The sequence below is a fragment of the Pleurodeles waltl genome, chromosome 5 (genome assembly GCF_031143425.1).
Source record: "Pleurodeles waltl isolate 20211129_DDA chromosome 5, aPleWal1.hap1.20221129, whole genome shotgun sequence".
Taxonomy (NCBI): Eukaryota; Metazoa; Chordata; class Amphibia; order Caudata; family Salamandridae; genus Pleurodeles; species Pleurodeles waltl.
Genome location: NC_090444.1, coordinates 1,809,219,183 through 1,809,232,666, shown reverse-complemented (window position 1 = coordinate 1,809,232,666; position 13,484 = coordinate 1,809,219,183). Strand labels below are relative to the sequence as shown.

Below are 13,484 nucleotides of genomic sequence, written 5' to 3'. Positions count from 1 at the left end.
AATTCACCTTAACACTAACTAAATACACTATAAAATATTATTGAAGTAACAGTTATGCAGTTATCATCAGTACAGATTCACAGATAAATAGGGTAATTCCAAGGTAAATCCCCTTATCAATAATTAAATACACATAGAAACTATTGAAATAACAGTAGAGAACAACCAAAATGTAAAGAGTAGGTTTTTTGTAGCAAAATTAGAGGAAAGAGCTCAAGCAACACACTTCCCACCATGCACCTCAAAAATGAAGAGAGCTGTGCCTGTCAGCGTTTCATTACAGGCTCCCAGAATGTACCCAGAAAGTGATTGTGAGCGCTTGAAAATGAAGTTCCAGTCAGATTTTCTTTGAATGCACTTCAGATTTCTGGGTTTCAGGTAACCGAGATTTATTTAAAATGTTTTGGTGCACTGCCAGCAACAGAAATGTGAGGATACTCGTTCCGCAGTTTACCGCACCTTCCACGTTACCATATTGGTCTGTATTCGTCTTCCTTTCTGGTCCGAAATGCAGCTTGTAATGTAATTAATTCTGTCTTAAATGCCAGTTCTAAAATCTTTAAGGCAACAGGAAAACAGCCTTTAATTTAATTATATTGTTGTGCTGCCAGGACATAAAACATATTTTTATATTTTCTTTCCTCTGTGAAATGCCACTTGAAAAATTACAGCCTGGAATACTTTTCTTGTTTTGTGTCAGCGCTTAGATGAAATACTGGTTAAAAGCTGGATTGAATTTCAATGCTTCCGTTTTCTATCCTAAAAACGTTTTCACTTTGTTATTTCAGTGTTCTCTGTCAGCGCAAAGTGAAATTCCAGTATCTGTTAGAAAGGTTAAGTGTTCCGATCGTGTGCTGACGTGAGAAATTTGAAAAAATGGATTGAATTGGAGTAAGTAGTGTCCTGGTTCCGAAAGTTAAAGTAAGGCACAGGAAGCGCTAAGTATAGAAATGGCACGCTTATGTTCAGCGTAGAGTATTCTTTAAAGTAATAACAGTACCTTAAGATAATTAAAGTTGCTGAAGGGTTATCCAAAAAGGGTAGAGATGAGAGTGCCCCCTTCCGCAGGTAACTCGTCGCCAGTGATATAAAGACACTTCAATCAAATTCCTTTTACTTCAGTCTTTATTCTTTCATCTCTACTGCCTCAGCAACAGTTCTCCACACAGCTGCTCTTCTAGCTCCTCCAACGTTCTACTGTCAACTCCAGCCCAATAACTGTCGGACTCTACCATTCTAAGGGGAAGGGGAGGTGGAACATACTACTTCTATCGGTGTAAATATTAAACTCCTATTAGGATAAACTTATTTATATAGAGCAATATATATATAGCTTATTTAATTAAAACTGCGATACAACAGGGAGCTCTCAGACTTCTCCCCAAGTCCCCCTGTGCAGCCTGTTTCTAGGTTGCCCCCCTTCTCCATAACCCACCTAACGACACCCTCACCAGCACCCTGCCCCTGGTGGAATTTAGGGAGCTCTCGATGAACTGCTGGTAGTACTTTGTACCTTGAGGCCCTACCACTCCAAACCCTGAAGGTGAACCCTTGAAACCGACAGTACTTACCTTCATGCATCTCTGACTTTTCCTTCCTTAGGATTGCATTTTGCGTATAGGCGCACAGGTTTGAATGCTTTACTTACCTGTAAAAAGTTATAACGAAAACAGTACTTACTCTTTAAAAAATTTCTTGGTCTCAAAATATATGTAAAAAGAAGTGCTATTTGTGTAATATGGTCTCGGATTTATTCTTTGAGTGTGTGTCTCATTTATTGCCTCTGTGAGTACCACAGATGCTTAGTACTGCCCTCCAATAAGCCAAACTGTTCGCCAACACTACCACAGAAGTGAGCATTAGGATTATCTACTTTTGCCTCTGTAAACCAATTTAGGTATCCACTGTACTTCTTTTTAGTGCACCAAATAGAAAGCCAGCTTCCTACATGGTCCATCTCACATTGAGAACTGACAGAGCAGCCACACCTCATGATGTTTCATCAAACCCTTTAGCTAAGAACAATAGGTAGTTAGGTATCAACTCCTTTTTTTCCTGGGCTCACAATGCCCTGCTCTCCAACACTGTACCTGGAAGTGGAAGATTCCGGCATAATCGTCCTGGAATCCCTGCCCGTGAGGAACCACTCGATGCAGAAGGTCTTCATTGAGGGTGAGACATCCAATGGCAGCCAGCAACCAGCAATCACCTAGGACACAAGCGGAAATGTGCATGAGAAGATGTGAATGAAGAAAGGGCAGGTGTTGAGCACAAGAGTGAGTACATTAGGTAAAATCAATTGCTGCACTATACAATGACTTGTTTTAATAAACACACACTCAAAAGAACTCATGTATGAAGTTGTAGCATGAAGAACAGAGTTAAATGTGGACGTACTAGATTTCCCCACAGTGGCACAAGGTAAAAAGTAAGGGGTCACCTGAAAGACAAAACATAAACTAAAGGGGGCTGAGAGAAAGAAGGGGGACCGTAGCGTGTCTGAAACAATTGCTGCTTATTCTTATTTATTATTTTTGTTCAAAAGACTTTTCAACTGTATGAATGCATCCATTCCATATCAATGGCTTGTTTGCCTTTGGGCAATATGTACTAGTGACATGTTTATCGTAAACAAAATGAACACCTTTTTCTAATTACTTTTGTACTTAAATCTGCACTTAAGTAATGACAAGTATTGGCAGTCAAGAGGTCTCACCAGTGAAAGCTATTGGATTTTAAGAAACTCCATTTGAATATGCCCACCACAGTGCACATACATCTAGGGTAGCCATCTATGGATGGATTTCTTGAAGAACACATAAGGATGCCCATCATGCGTTCATGTACTTGCACAGACAGTATACTAGCTTGCTATCTTGTAATGGTTAAAAAATAGTGGTATGTATATACTGTACACACAATATAAACATAATGTAATAATAATCCAATCTTGAAAGCCTGCTCCCTTTAACATATGCTCTTCACAATAAATAGGCCACACCTACTGCCTTTTCATAATAAACAGATCAGACATGGCACCTGATTAAATGTTCTCAATGAACACAGCAGGCCTATGACCTTTATCACTGGTTTGTCCTCATGATCAACTCCCACTTACTGTATTGAGCATAGGCTTGCCGCAAAATATCCCTGAGGCATACAGTTGTAAAATTACAAATAAGTACACACTTACAGATACAACCCTTCTAAAGAGGGGTAACAAGGATTCTAACAGCACAAAACATCCTCTCTCAGAGTTTCTCTGAGAGAAATCTCTTGCATATTAATGGTAATGCGTGCATTTTCATCTAACAAAACACGTCTGAAAGCTCTAATGCTGTGTAATAATCGTCCACTAAAGACTTATTGTACTCAACATATGCTTTTCATAATGAAAATGGCAGACTGACTGCCTTTGGTGTATTTTTAATAAGACTAGCTGCCTTTGGTGTACCTTGTCATAATAAATGGGACAGACATATGGCATTTGTAGGAAAGTAGCCTCTTTTAGCTTTGTTACTCCCACTTTTGGCCTGTTTGTCAGTGTGTTTGACTGTGTTTGACTGTGTTCACTGGGATCCTGCTAAACAGGAACCCAGTGATTATGCTCTCTCCCTTCTAACTTGGTTGCTAGAACCCTTTTCTCCCCACATTTGGCATACTGGTACCCTGATGTAAGTCCCTAGTATATGGTACCTAGGTACCCAGGGCATTAGGGTACTAGGGGATCCCTATGGGCTGCAGCATGTTGTATGCCACCCATAGGGAGCCCATGCAAAGTGTTCTGCAGGCCTGCCATTACAGCCTGTGTGAAAGGGGGCAGACACTGTTTCACTACCAGGTCACTGCACCAGGTCACTGTAAGTCACCCCTATGCTAGGCCCTAGGGCCAGAGGGCTGGGTTCAACTACTTGTGGGTGAGGGCACCCCTGCACTAGCAGAGGTGCCCCCACAAACTGCAGCTCCATTTTCCTGCTGTGTGGATCCCCTCTCCTGCTGAGCTGCGTGGATCCTACATCCCAGGTGGTGGTCTGGAGTGGTCCCCTCCATCCTCTCTACAAGCTGTCCAAAGTAAGCCTTTGCCTTTCCAAGCAGGACAGTACCCTGTGCACTGCGTCTCTTGCAGCTGCCAAGGCGTGTTTGCATCTCCTCCAAGTGATCTTCAGACGACATGCAGCTCCAGTCCCCAGCACTCCTTCCTGCAAATCTCAGCCTCCTGCGTGGATCTCCTGCGGCGTGGGATCCTCTTTTGTAGTGCTGCATGGGCTCCTTCTGGCACCTTCTGTGTCCTCGTCCTGTAGGACTCCTTTGGGTGCTGCCTCTGCTCCTGTGGACTCCCTGTGATGCTGAGTGTCCCCTGTGACTCCCCTCGTGGGTTGAGTCTTCCTGGGCCTTGCTGGTCCCTGGCAGCACCCCTCTTCCTCCAACCGCGAGTTTGACCTTCACTGACTCCCGGCTGCAATCTTCCACCCAGCGTGGGACATCTTGTGCATCCATCAGGGACCCTCCTCTGGCTTCTGGGCTGAAGTGCTGACCTGTTCTTCCTCGCCGTCGATCAACTCCTGCATCTTCAGACTCCACTGGACTCTGTTGTGCCTTCTGGACTTGGTCCCCTCTCTCCACAGTTCTTCTCCTCCAGGAGTTCACTGCTGATTTCTTGCAGTCTTGTCTGATTGTCTTTTCTTCTTTTTCTTTGTGGGTGGTTTGGGGAAAATCCTCTGATTTACTTCTTCCTTCCTGGTTGCTAGGGGGTGTTGTGGGACTTACCTCTGTGGTTTTCTGGTACTCCCAGCTCCCTCTACACTACCCACTTACCTAGGTGGGAGTTCCATATTTGCATTCCATGTTTTTAAGTATATGGTTTGGGCTCCCTCCTAGGGTCACTATTGCCTTTTGTGTTTTGCCTTGTTTTACACTGTTTTACCCTGTTTTCTAACCATTTTATATGCCTATCTCTAATTGCAAGTGTATATATATTGTGTCTACTTACCTTCTAAGGTAGTATTGCCTCTACAGTATTTTTTTTGTATTGTGTTACTGTAATAAAGTACCTTTATTTTTGTAACACTGAGGGGGTGATTCTAACTTTGGCGGGCGGCGGAGGCCGCCCGCCGAAGTTCCCCCACCAAAATACCGCTCTGCGGTCGAAAGACCGCTGAGGGTATTTTGGGATTTGCCCTGGGCTGGCGGGCGGCCGCCAAAAGGCCACCCGCCAGCCCAGGGCAAATCAGCCTTCCCACGAGGACGCCGGCTCAGAATTGAGCCGGCGTAGTGGGAAGGTGCGACGGGTGCAGTGGCACCCGTCGCGTATTTCAGTGTCTGCATAGCAGACACTGAAATACTTTGTGGGGCCCTCTTACGGGGGCCCCTGCAGTGCCCATGCCATTGGCATGGGTACTGCAGGGGCCCCCAGGGGCCCCGCGGCACCCCCTACCGCCATCCTGTTCCTGGCGGGAGTCCCGCCAGGAACAGGATGGCGGTAGGGGGTGTCAGAATCCCCATGGCGGCGGAGCGCGCTCCGCCGCCATGGAGGATTCTGCAGGGCAGCGGGAAACCGGCGGGAGACAGCCGGTTTCCCAAATCTGACCGCGCCCGAACCGCCGCGGTCAGAATGCCCTGCGGGGCACCGCCGGTCTGTCGGCGGTGCTCCCGCCGACCCTGGCCCCGGCGGTCTCGGACCGCCGGGGTCAGAATGACCCCCTGAGTGTCTTCTTTCGTGTGTGTAAGTGCTGTGTGTGACAACAGTAATATTGCATGAGCTTTGCATGTCTCCTAGATAAGCCTTGGCTGTTCATCCACAGCTACCTCTAGAGAGCCTGGCTTCTAGACACTGTCTACACTTCACTAATAGGGGATACCCGTACCTGGTATAAGGTGTAAGTACCTCAGGTACCCACCACACACCAGGCCAGCTTCCTACAGCATTTAACATAACTTTTCTCAATGAGCCAATGTGGCCTACAGCCTTTATTGCCGTCTTGTCACCAGAGTCAGCTCAGGCCTAACTGTATTAAGCATAACCTTTCCAACAAAGCAACCTTCAGGAATGCATTCAGAAAATTACAAATAAATACAAAATGAAAGCTGGCAAAACAATTTTTGGGGAAAAAGTTATGATGTGCAAATCTTACACCCAGAGGGTTTTTCAGAGGGGACAACCTACACCAAGACCTTTGCCATAAGTGGTCCTTCTCGAGATTCAGTGTAACAAAATATCTACCTAGAGGCGTTACCACAGTGTAATAACAATCCAATCTTAAAGTTATATTTATGTCCTTTAACATGAGCTTTTCATCAGAACTATTGCCTTTGTCTTATCATTTAATAATGAACAGAATAGCATTGATGGCTTGTTACCATAACCAGCTCTAGCCTACTGTAAAGAGTGTAGATTTTCCAACAAAAAAGAAAGTGCAGTATAAGTAGTCTTTTGCAGTAGAAGCACAACACCTTCTGCCCAAGCAAAAGAGCGCAGAAAGAAAGATCAGCATGTAGGTGGAGCCTAAGCCCTTCTCTAAGTACCACTTCGGAAAGCCCTTTTATTGGTGAATCCATATGATCTAGCAGCAGCCACGTTCTCAAGACAAGTCAGAGGCAGAGGGCAAACAGCCTTTATAACAATGCCTCTTCCACGCATGCCTTTACCATGCAGATAAGTATTGGTAAGGTAAGTGTATATATATATGTAGATAGATAGTTTTTTAATTGAAAAACAAAGGTTAAAGTGAAGTTGTAGTTAAGTATGGTATTGCTATCCTATTGTGCATTAACAAATTACCAGAAACTCACAGAAAAAACAAAGGTGGAATTCGTGTCATAGTTTGGTGAAAATGTCAGATTAAATGTTACATTTTAAATTAAAAAAACACTGAAATTCACCAGTTATAGCTATTTCAAATAACTATAACGCACACTCCTGTCTTGCACAGGGTTGTCATCAATCATGTCATTTCAGGTGTCATCAGTGATATTACCAATGATTTCATAAAGCATGTCATGAATGATGTAATATATGAGGTAATAAGCAGTGCATGGTGAAGACGTGAGTTATAGTTACTTGAATAAAATCAAACTGTTTTTTAGTTTATAATTTGTATTAGTTTACAATGTTATGTTTAAACTAACATTTTTGCTAAAGACAGTGTGCTGCTTGGGTTTGGCCTGGCCTGCTGCCAGACCCTACACCACACCTCTGGCGGTGCCCAGTGCGGGTTAGCTGCAGGGCTAACCTACCGTATCTGGCCAACCCACCACAGACAGTCATGCCTCCATTTTTCAAAATGGCTTTCAGATCCTGCATGACTCTCACGGGAGCCAGCATGGCCTCTGCGCTCCTGTGGGACTCTCGCAGGAGCAGACGGTCTCGTTGGCTCTTGCAAGAGGTCCTCAGAATCATAGCAACCCATAAATGGCAACCCCCACTGAGAAGGTCAGGGGAGCAGGGTATCATACCCTGCCCAATCACAAAAAAGTAACCCTGTACCTCCTCAGGGGTCACAAATCTGACTACTCACCACAATGTGATTCCCTTCCTCAAGCAGAAAATTTGTATTTCTTGTTTATTGACCCTCGCTCACTCTAGTAGTGGAATGCTTCATCGTCGGGTCCACCTTAGCTCCTAAAGGCCAAGGTGGGCTCAACCGAGTGACGGGAGCACTTAGTATAGATCCTACTGGGGTCTAGATAAAAGTACCTTACACGTCACCAAGGTATCCCTTTATTCGTAGTGCCAATAGATATGATTAAAATATAGTAATGGAAGGGGGATCCCTTGTTGTATTATAGTCCTAGGATCCTTATCTAGGTAGATATATTAATCAATGTATCCAGTGTCAGCATGTTTCAGCCCTTCGAAGGTATGTAAAGGTCCTGGGCTTTCATAAGGACAGATACGTAATAATGTGTCTCTGGATGGCGGTCAAAACAGGCGACATGCACATACTCCTGTGTAAATGCATGCAAAAATAAAAGTACTGTAGCTCGCCTAATGGAATCAATGAAGTACATATGTGGTCCTGTTTTCGAAAGCCACTCAGTTTCTCACCTAGGGGGAGACGAGCATACCCCTGTACTCACACATTTGTCAAGGGGATCATGCCAAAGTCTGCACTTACAATACCTCTCCCTCCAGCTCTCGCCGCCTTTTTTGACTGCAAAATATGTCCGTTCTCTCATACATCCTGGTTGCCAAGAGGGTGGAGGTACCCGGGATAAAATCATATATAAGATATTAGTAATTATATTCTTTCCATAAGCTCCTACGTGCTCCCTCAACCTTCTTTGTGAGTGCTACCTTTTACTCAGTGCTCCCCTGCCTCCCCTTCTCCCGCCTACTCCCTGTGTAATGCCCTCTGTGCTACCACCACCTCCACAGTTGTAAAAAGTAGGAAATGGGCACTTGCCTGGGACCACAACCCTCCTCCTGGGCCGTGGCAGCAGTACTTGAGGCGTCCTCCTGCCTCTCCGGGCCTCTGGGTTTATGCACGGATGGTTGCGGCATCTGGTCTTCAATGGCCAATGCTGGGGCCATTCTCCTCACTGCTCTGATTGTTGTGGCCTCCTTTGGCAATCTACAGGTGTGTCTCCTGCTCTCAGATGGACCCTGTCCTCTCCTCCTTTGGTTTCCACACTCCTCTTCCACTGGGCTCCTGGCTGCTGGTCTCTCAATTCGGCATCTCTCTCCTATACCAACTCCCACACCTGCACATCTCTTCAGCCCTTTTCATTTCCTCCCCGTAGCACAGCAGAACCAAGGGCCAGATGTAGGAAACTTTTTGCATGGCATATTCGCTGTTTGCGACTTGCAAAAAGCACATCGTGATGCCAATTCCCATTTTGTGAGTCAGTAACCTGGTTACCGACTTGCAAAATGGGAATGCGAGTCGCAAATAGGAAGGGGTGTTCCCCTTTCTATTTGTGAGTCGCATTGCAATGAAGAATTGCTTTGTGAAAGTGAACGTGGTCGCAAAGCAATTCGCAGTTACCGCCAGTGTCACACTGGTGGTAACCCATTCGCAAAACGGAAGGGGTCCCCATGGGACCCCTTCCCCTTTGTGAATGGCCCTGAAAACATTTTTTCATGAGCAGGCAGTGGTCCTATGGACCACTGCCTGCTCTGAAAAAAATGAAACTGACATGTTTAATTTTTTCTTGTGTAATGCAACTCGTTTTCCTTTAAGGAAAACGGGCTGCATTACAAAAAAAAAAACTGTTTTATTGAAAAGCAATCACAGACATGGTGGTCTGCTGTCTCCAGCAGGCCACCATCCCTGTGAGTGCTGCGACTCGCAAGGGGGTCTCAAATTGCGACCCACCTCATTAATATTAATGAGGTGGGCTTTTGCGACCCCATTGCGACTTGCAGATGGTGGACACCATCCTGCATCCGGCATTCCAACTCGCAAATTGCGAGTCGCTCAGACTTGCAATTTGCGAGTCGCAATGCCAGAATTTGCTACATCTGGCCCCAAGTTCTCCGTTATCACGGCAGCTAGAATGTTACCTTTCCTCTCCGATTCGGATGAGCTGGTGGACATCTTGTATTCCTCGCACGGCCCAAGGGACTCCTTACAATCACAAAAAGTCAATTTTCTGGGTAGAAATCTAGCTTTCTGCCAAACTTGGTATATTCTGTGCAGGAGTTATTGCTGTAGCTGTGTCTAACTTTCTTATAAAAAAATGAACAAAGAAAATGTGTTTTAGGATGCGCCCCCCTTTTTCTCAACCCCCTGCTTGACCGATCACGCCAAAAATAAGCTAAGGTGGCTGAGACTATTTTTTGAAAAGTTTTGTAAAGATTCATCAGACTGCTCTAATGTTATTAGCAAACCAAAAATGATTTTCCTAAACATTTTCTAATTATAACTGCCCGTGGCAACTGCCACTGGATTTTATGTGTGTGTGTGCGTGTATTCAATGAAAAAGAGAAAGGTTAATGTTTAGTTATATTTAGGATAACTTTTTTTCCTACACAAACCAAACTTAAACTACACAAACTTTATAAATTCTAAACTTATAGTTATAGCTTTCATCTACAATTTATCCACCACCTTCATATTATTTTAAGCAGCACACCTCATTACATACTCCTTTCAGCTCGCTAACCAGACAACACTGCACTGTGTTCTTATAAATAATTACAATCCACTGTATGACACTACACTGTGTGAGACTCTCTACCACTCTACTGTACGACACTGCACTGTTTTTTTAATAAAAATGTGTTAAAAATTGTAGAGTCCAGAGTCATTGAGAGTAGTGTGTTATGCGCTGTGTCATACAGTACAGTGATGGAGAGTGTTGCAGAGTGGAATAGAGTGGATTGCCATATCATACAGTGTAGTAAGGTTTTATACAGTGTGGTTGCATGATGTTTCATATAGTGTAGTCAAGTATAGTAGAGTGGAGCGACCAGTCGTACAGTAGAGTAGGGTGTCGTAGACTTTCATATGTTATGCTATGAGGATTTGTAGAGCGCACTTATCACCCAAGGGGCATCTAAGATATGCATAGAGTGGAGTAGAGTGTTTCAGAGTGAAGTAGGGTGAAGTAGAGTGTCACAGAGTGGAGTGGAGTCGAGTGGAGAATCATAGACTATAATGGAGGAGACAGTTGTAGAGTGGAGTGCCAACTCCGCAAAATCTTAAAATGGATCCTGGACGACTGCCGCAAGATAATCACCTGCAAGCTCAACTGCAGCAACGCACTCTATGCCGGCACCACTACAAAGAACAACAGGAAACTACAACTCATCCACAACTCCGCCACCAGAGTCGTACTGAACCCCCCTGCCAAGAACACCTCTCTCAACACCTAAGACTTTTCCATTGGCTCCCTGTGGAGAAGCGAATGAACTTCAAACTACTCACCCACACATACATGGCCCTTCACAACATCGGACAGGCCTACCTGAATCATCGCAACTCTTTCCATAACCCCACTAGACCCCTCCAATCCGCCCAGCAGGCACTAGCCACAATTCCACGCATCTGGAAAACCACTGCCGGAGGAAGATCTTTCATCTAACTTGCAGCCAAGAGCTGGAGTAACCTACCCACACACCTGAGACAAAGCCCATCGCTCACCATCTTCAGGAAGAACCTCAAGACATGGCTCTTCGAATGAGGCCCAGACCCACTATCAGCACCTTGAGACCCTCACAGGTGAGTAGTAGCGCTTCATAAAAAACGATTCATCGATTGATTGTAGACTACTGTAAAGTAGAGTAAAATACAACCTAGTTGAGTTTTGTTGAGTGCGGTGGTGTACAGTACAGTACTGTAAAATGTAGTAAAGTAGATTGGCATACAGTGTTATAGAGTACAATGGCATAGAGTGATGTAGAGTGTGATGGCGTACTGTGGAGTAGAATGGAGTACTCTGTCACAGAGTAGAGTGGAGTAAAGTGGGGTGTGGTGTGGTGGCCTACAAAGTGTTGCATATAGTGTTGTATAGTTCCAGAGAGTGGCATAGAATGGAACAGCGTGTTGTAAAACAGCATACAGTATAGAACAGTGTTGTACAAATGGAGTGTAGAGCTATAGACAGGATTTAAATTTCAGAATAGCATGCAGTGTTGTAGAGTGTTGTACAGTGGAGCTGTATACAGTACAGTAGTATGTCAAACAGTGGAGCTGCGTGGAGGAGATTGTTGTACAGTAGCATAGAGTGAGGTAAAGTCTTGTACAGTGAAGTGGAGTAAAGTGGAGTGGTGTAACATAGGGTGGAGTAAAGTATAATAGAATGCATTAGAGTCTTGTAGCATGGAGTGGCATGGAGTGGACTGGAGTGGCTTACCGGAGGTAGTAAACTGTTATAAATTGGAGTACTTTGTTGTGGAATATAGAAAAGTGTTTTAGGGTTTAATAGAGTGTTGTACAATGGAGTGTACATGCATAGAGTGGAGTATAGAGTTAGACAGAGGAGTTTATGAGGATAGAGTGGAGCAGAGTCTTGTAGAGTGCTATAAAGTGTAGTAGACTTTTATAGAGTGGCGTTATATAAAGTGGAGGAGAGTGTTGTGTAGTGAAACTGGGTACAGAGGAGAGACATACACTGTACTGGGGTAAAATGGATTACCAGAAAGTATAGTGGCATAAAGTGGATTAGCGTACAGTGTTATACTGTACAGTGGAGTGGAGTAGAGTGTAGTGTCATAGAGTGGAATAGCGTAGAGTGGAGAGGTGTACAGAGGAGTGACATAGGGGGTCATTCCGACCCTGGCGGTCATAGACCGCCAGGGCCGGGGACCGCGGATGCACCGCCAACAGGCTGGCGGTGCATCCAGGCCAATTCTGGTCAGAAAAGGGAAACCGGCGGTTTCCCGCCGGTTTTCCCCTGGCCTGAGGAATCCTCCATGGCGGCGCTGCAGGCAGCGCCGCCATGGGGATTCCGACCCCCTTACCGCCAGCCTGGTTCTGGCGGTTTTGACCGCCAGAACCTGGCTGGCGGTAACGGGTGTCGTGGGGCCCCCTAACAGGGCCCCACCAAGATTTTCAGTGTCTGCTCGCGACGGGTGCAACTGCACCCGTCGCACCCTTTCCACTCCGCCGGCTCCATTCGGAGCCGGCATCCTCGTGGAAGGGGGTTTCCCGCTAGGCGGGCGGGCGGCCTTCTGGCGGTCGCCCGCCTGCCCAGCGGGAAACTCAGAATTACCACGGCGGTCTTTTGACCGCGCAGCGGTATTCTGACGGCGGGACTTTGGCGGGCGGCGGAGGCCGCCCGCCAAAGTCAGAATGACCCCCATAGTGTGGAGTGGTTTATAGTGGATTACTGTAGAGTGGAACAGCATACATTTAAGTGGCGTAGCATACAAACGAGGAATCTATTATAAATTGGAGTGGCGTTTCATATGGCAGAGTGGGGTGCTGGGTCTTACAGAGCTAGAAACTGTCATAGAGCAGAGTGGAGTGTTGCACAATAGAGTGTACGGGCATAGAGTCAAGTACAAATTTGGACAGTGGAGTGTACGGGGATAGGTTGGAGTAGAGTCTAGTAGTGTGCCACAGAGTATAAAAGAGTTTTTTAGATTGGAGTTATATAGACTGGAGGAGAGTACACTGGAGTAACATAGGGTGGAGAGGCATACAGTGGAATAGCAGAGTGAATAGCATACAGCGGTGTAGCATAGAGTGGAGTGGCATAGGCTGTAGTGGTGTAGAGTGGAGTGTTGTATATTGGAGCAGTATAGAGTGTAATAGTATATAGTGTAGTAGCACACTGTGGAGTGGCATACAGTGAAGTGGTGTAGGCTGGAGTACAGTGCAGTGGGGTAGAGTGTAATAGCAGACAGTGGAGTGAGATACAGTAGAATGAAGTGCAATGGAATAACGTAGAGTGGAGTGGCGTACAGTGGGGTGGATAGTGCGGAATACCATCCAATACAGCAGTAGAGATTGAAGTTGTATACAGTGTAATAGCGTACAGTGGTGTATGGTGGAATAGCGTAGAGTGGAGTACAGTGGAGTGGTATAGAATGGTATAGC

General features: G+C 45.5%; 1 protein-coding gene across 1 annotated transcript in view; it reads right to left on the bottom strand.

The window, feature by feature from the left end:
* Positions 1 to 13,484, bottom strand: part of LOC138296828 (calpain-1 catalytic subunit-like) — a 681,165-nt gene that overhangs the window by 398,928 nt on the left and 268,753 nt on the right. The window contains exon 3 of the mRNA XM_069236289.1: positions 2,091 to 2,209. Coding sequence (XP_069092390.1) covers positions 2,091 to 2,209 — 119 coding nt within the window. The remainder of the gene's footprint in view (positions 1 to 2,090; positions 2,210 to 13,484) is intronic.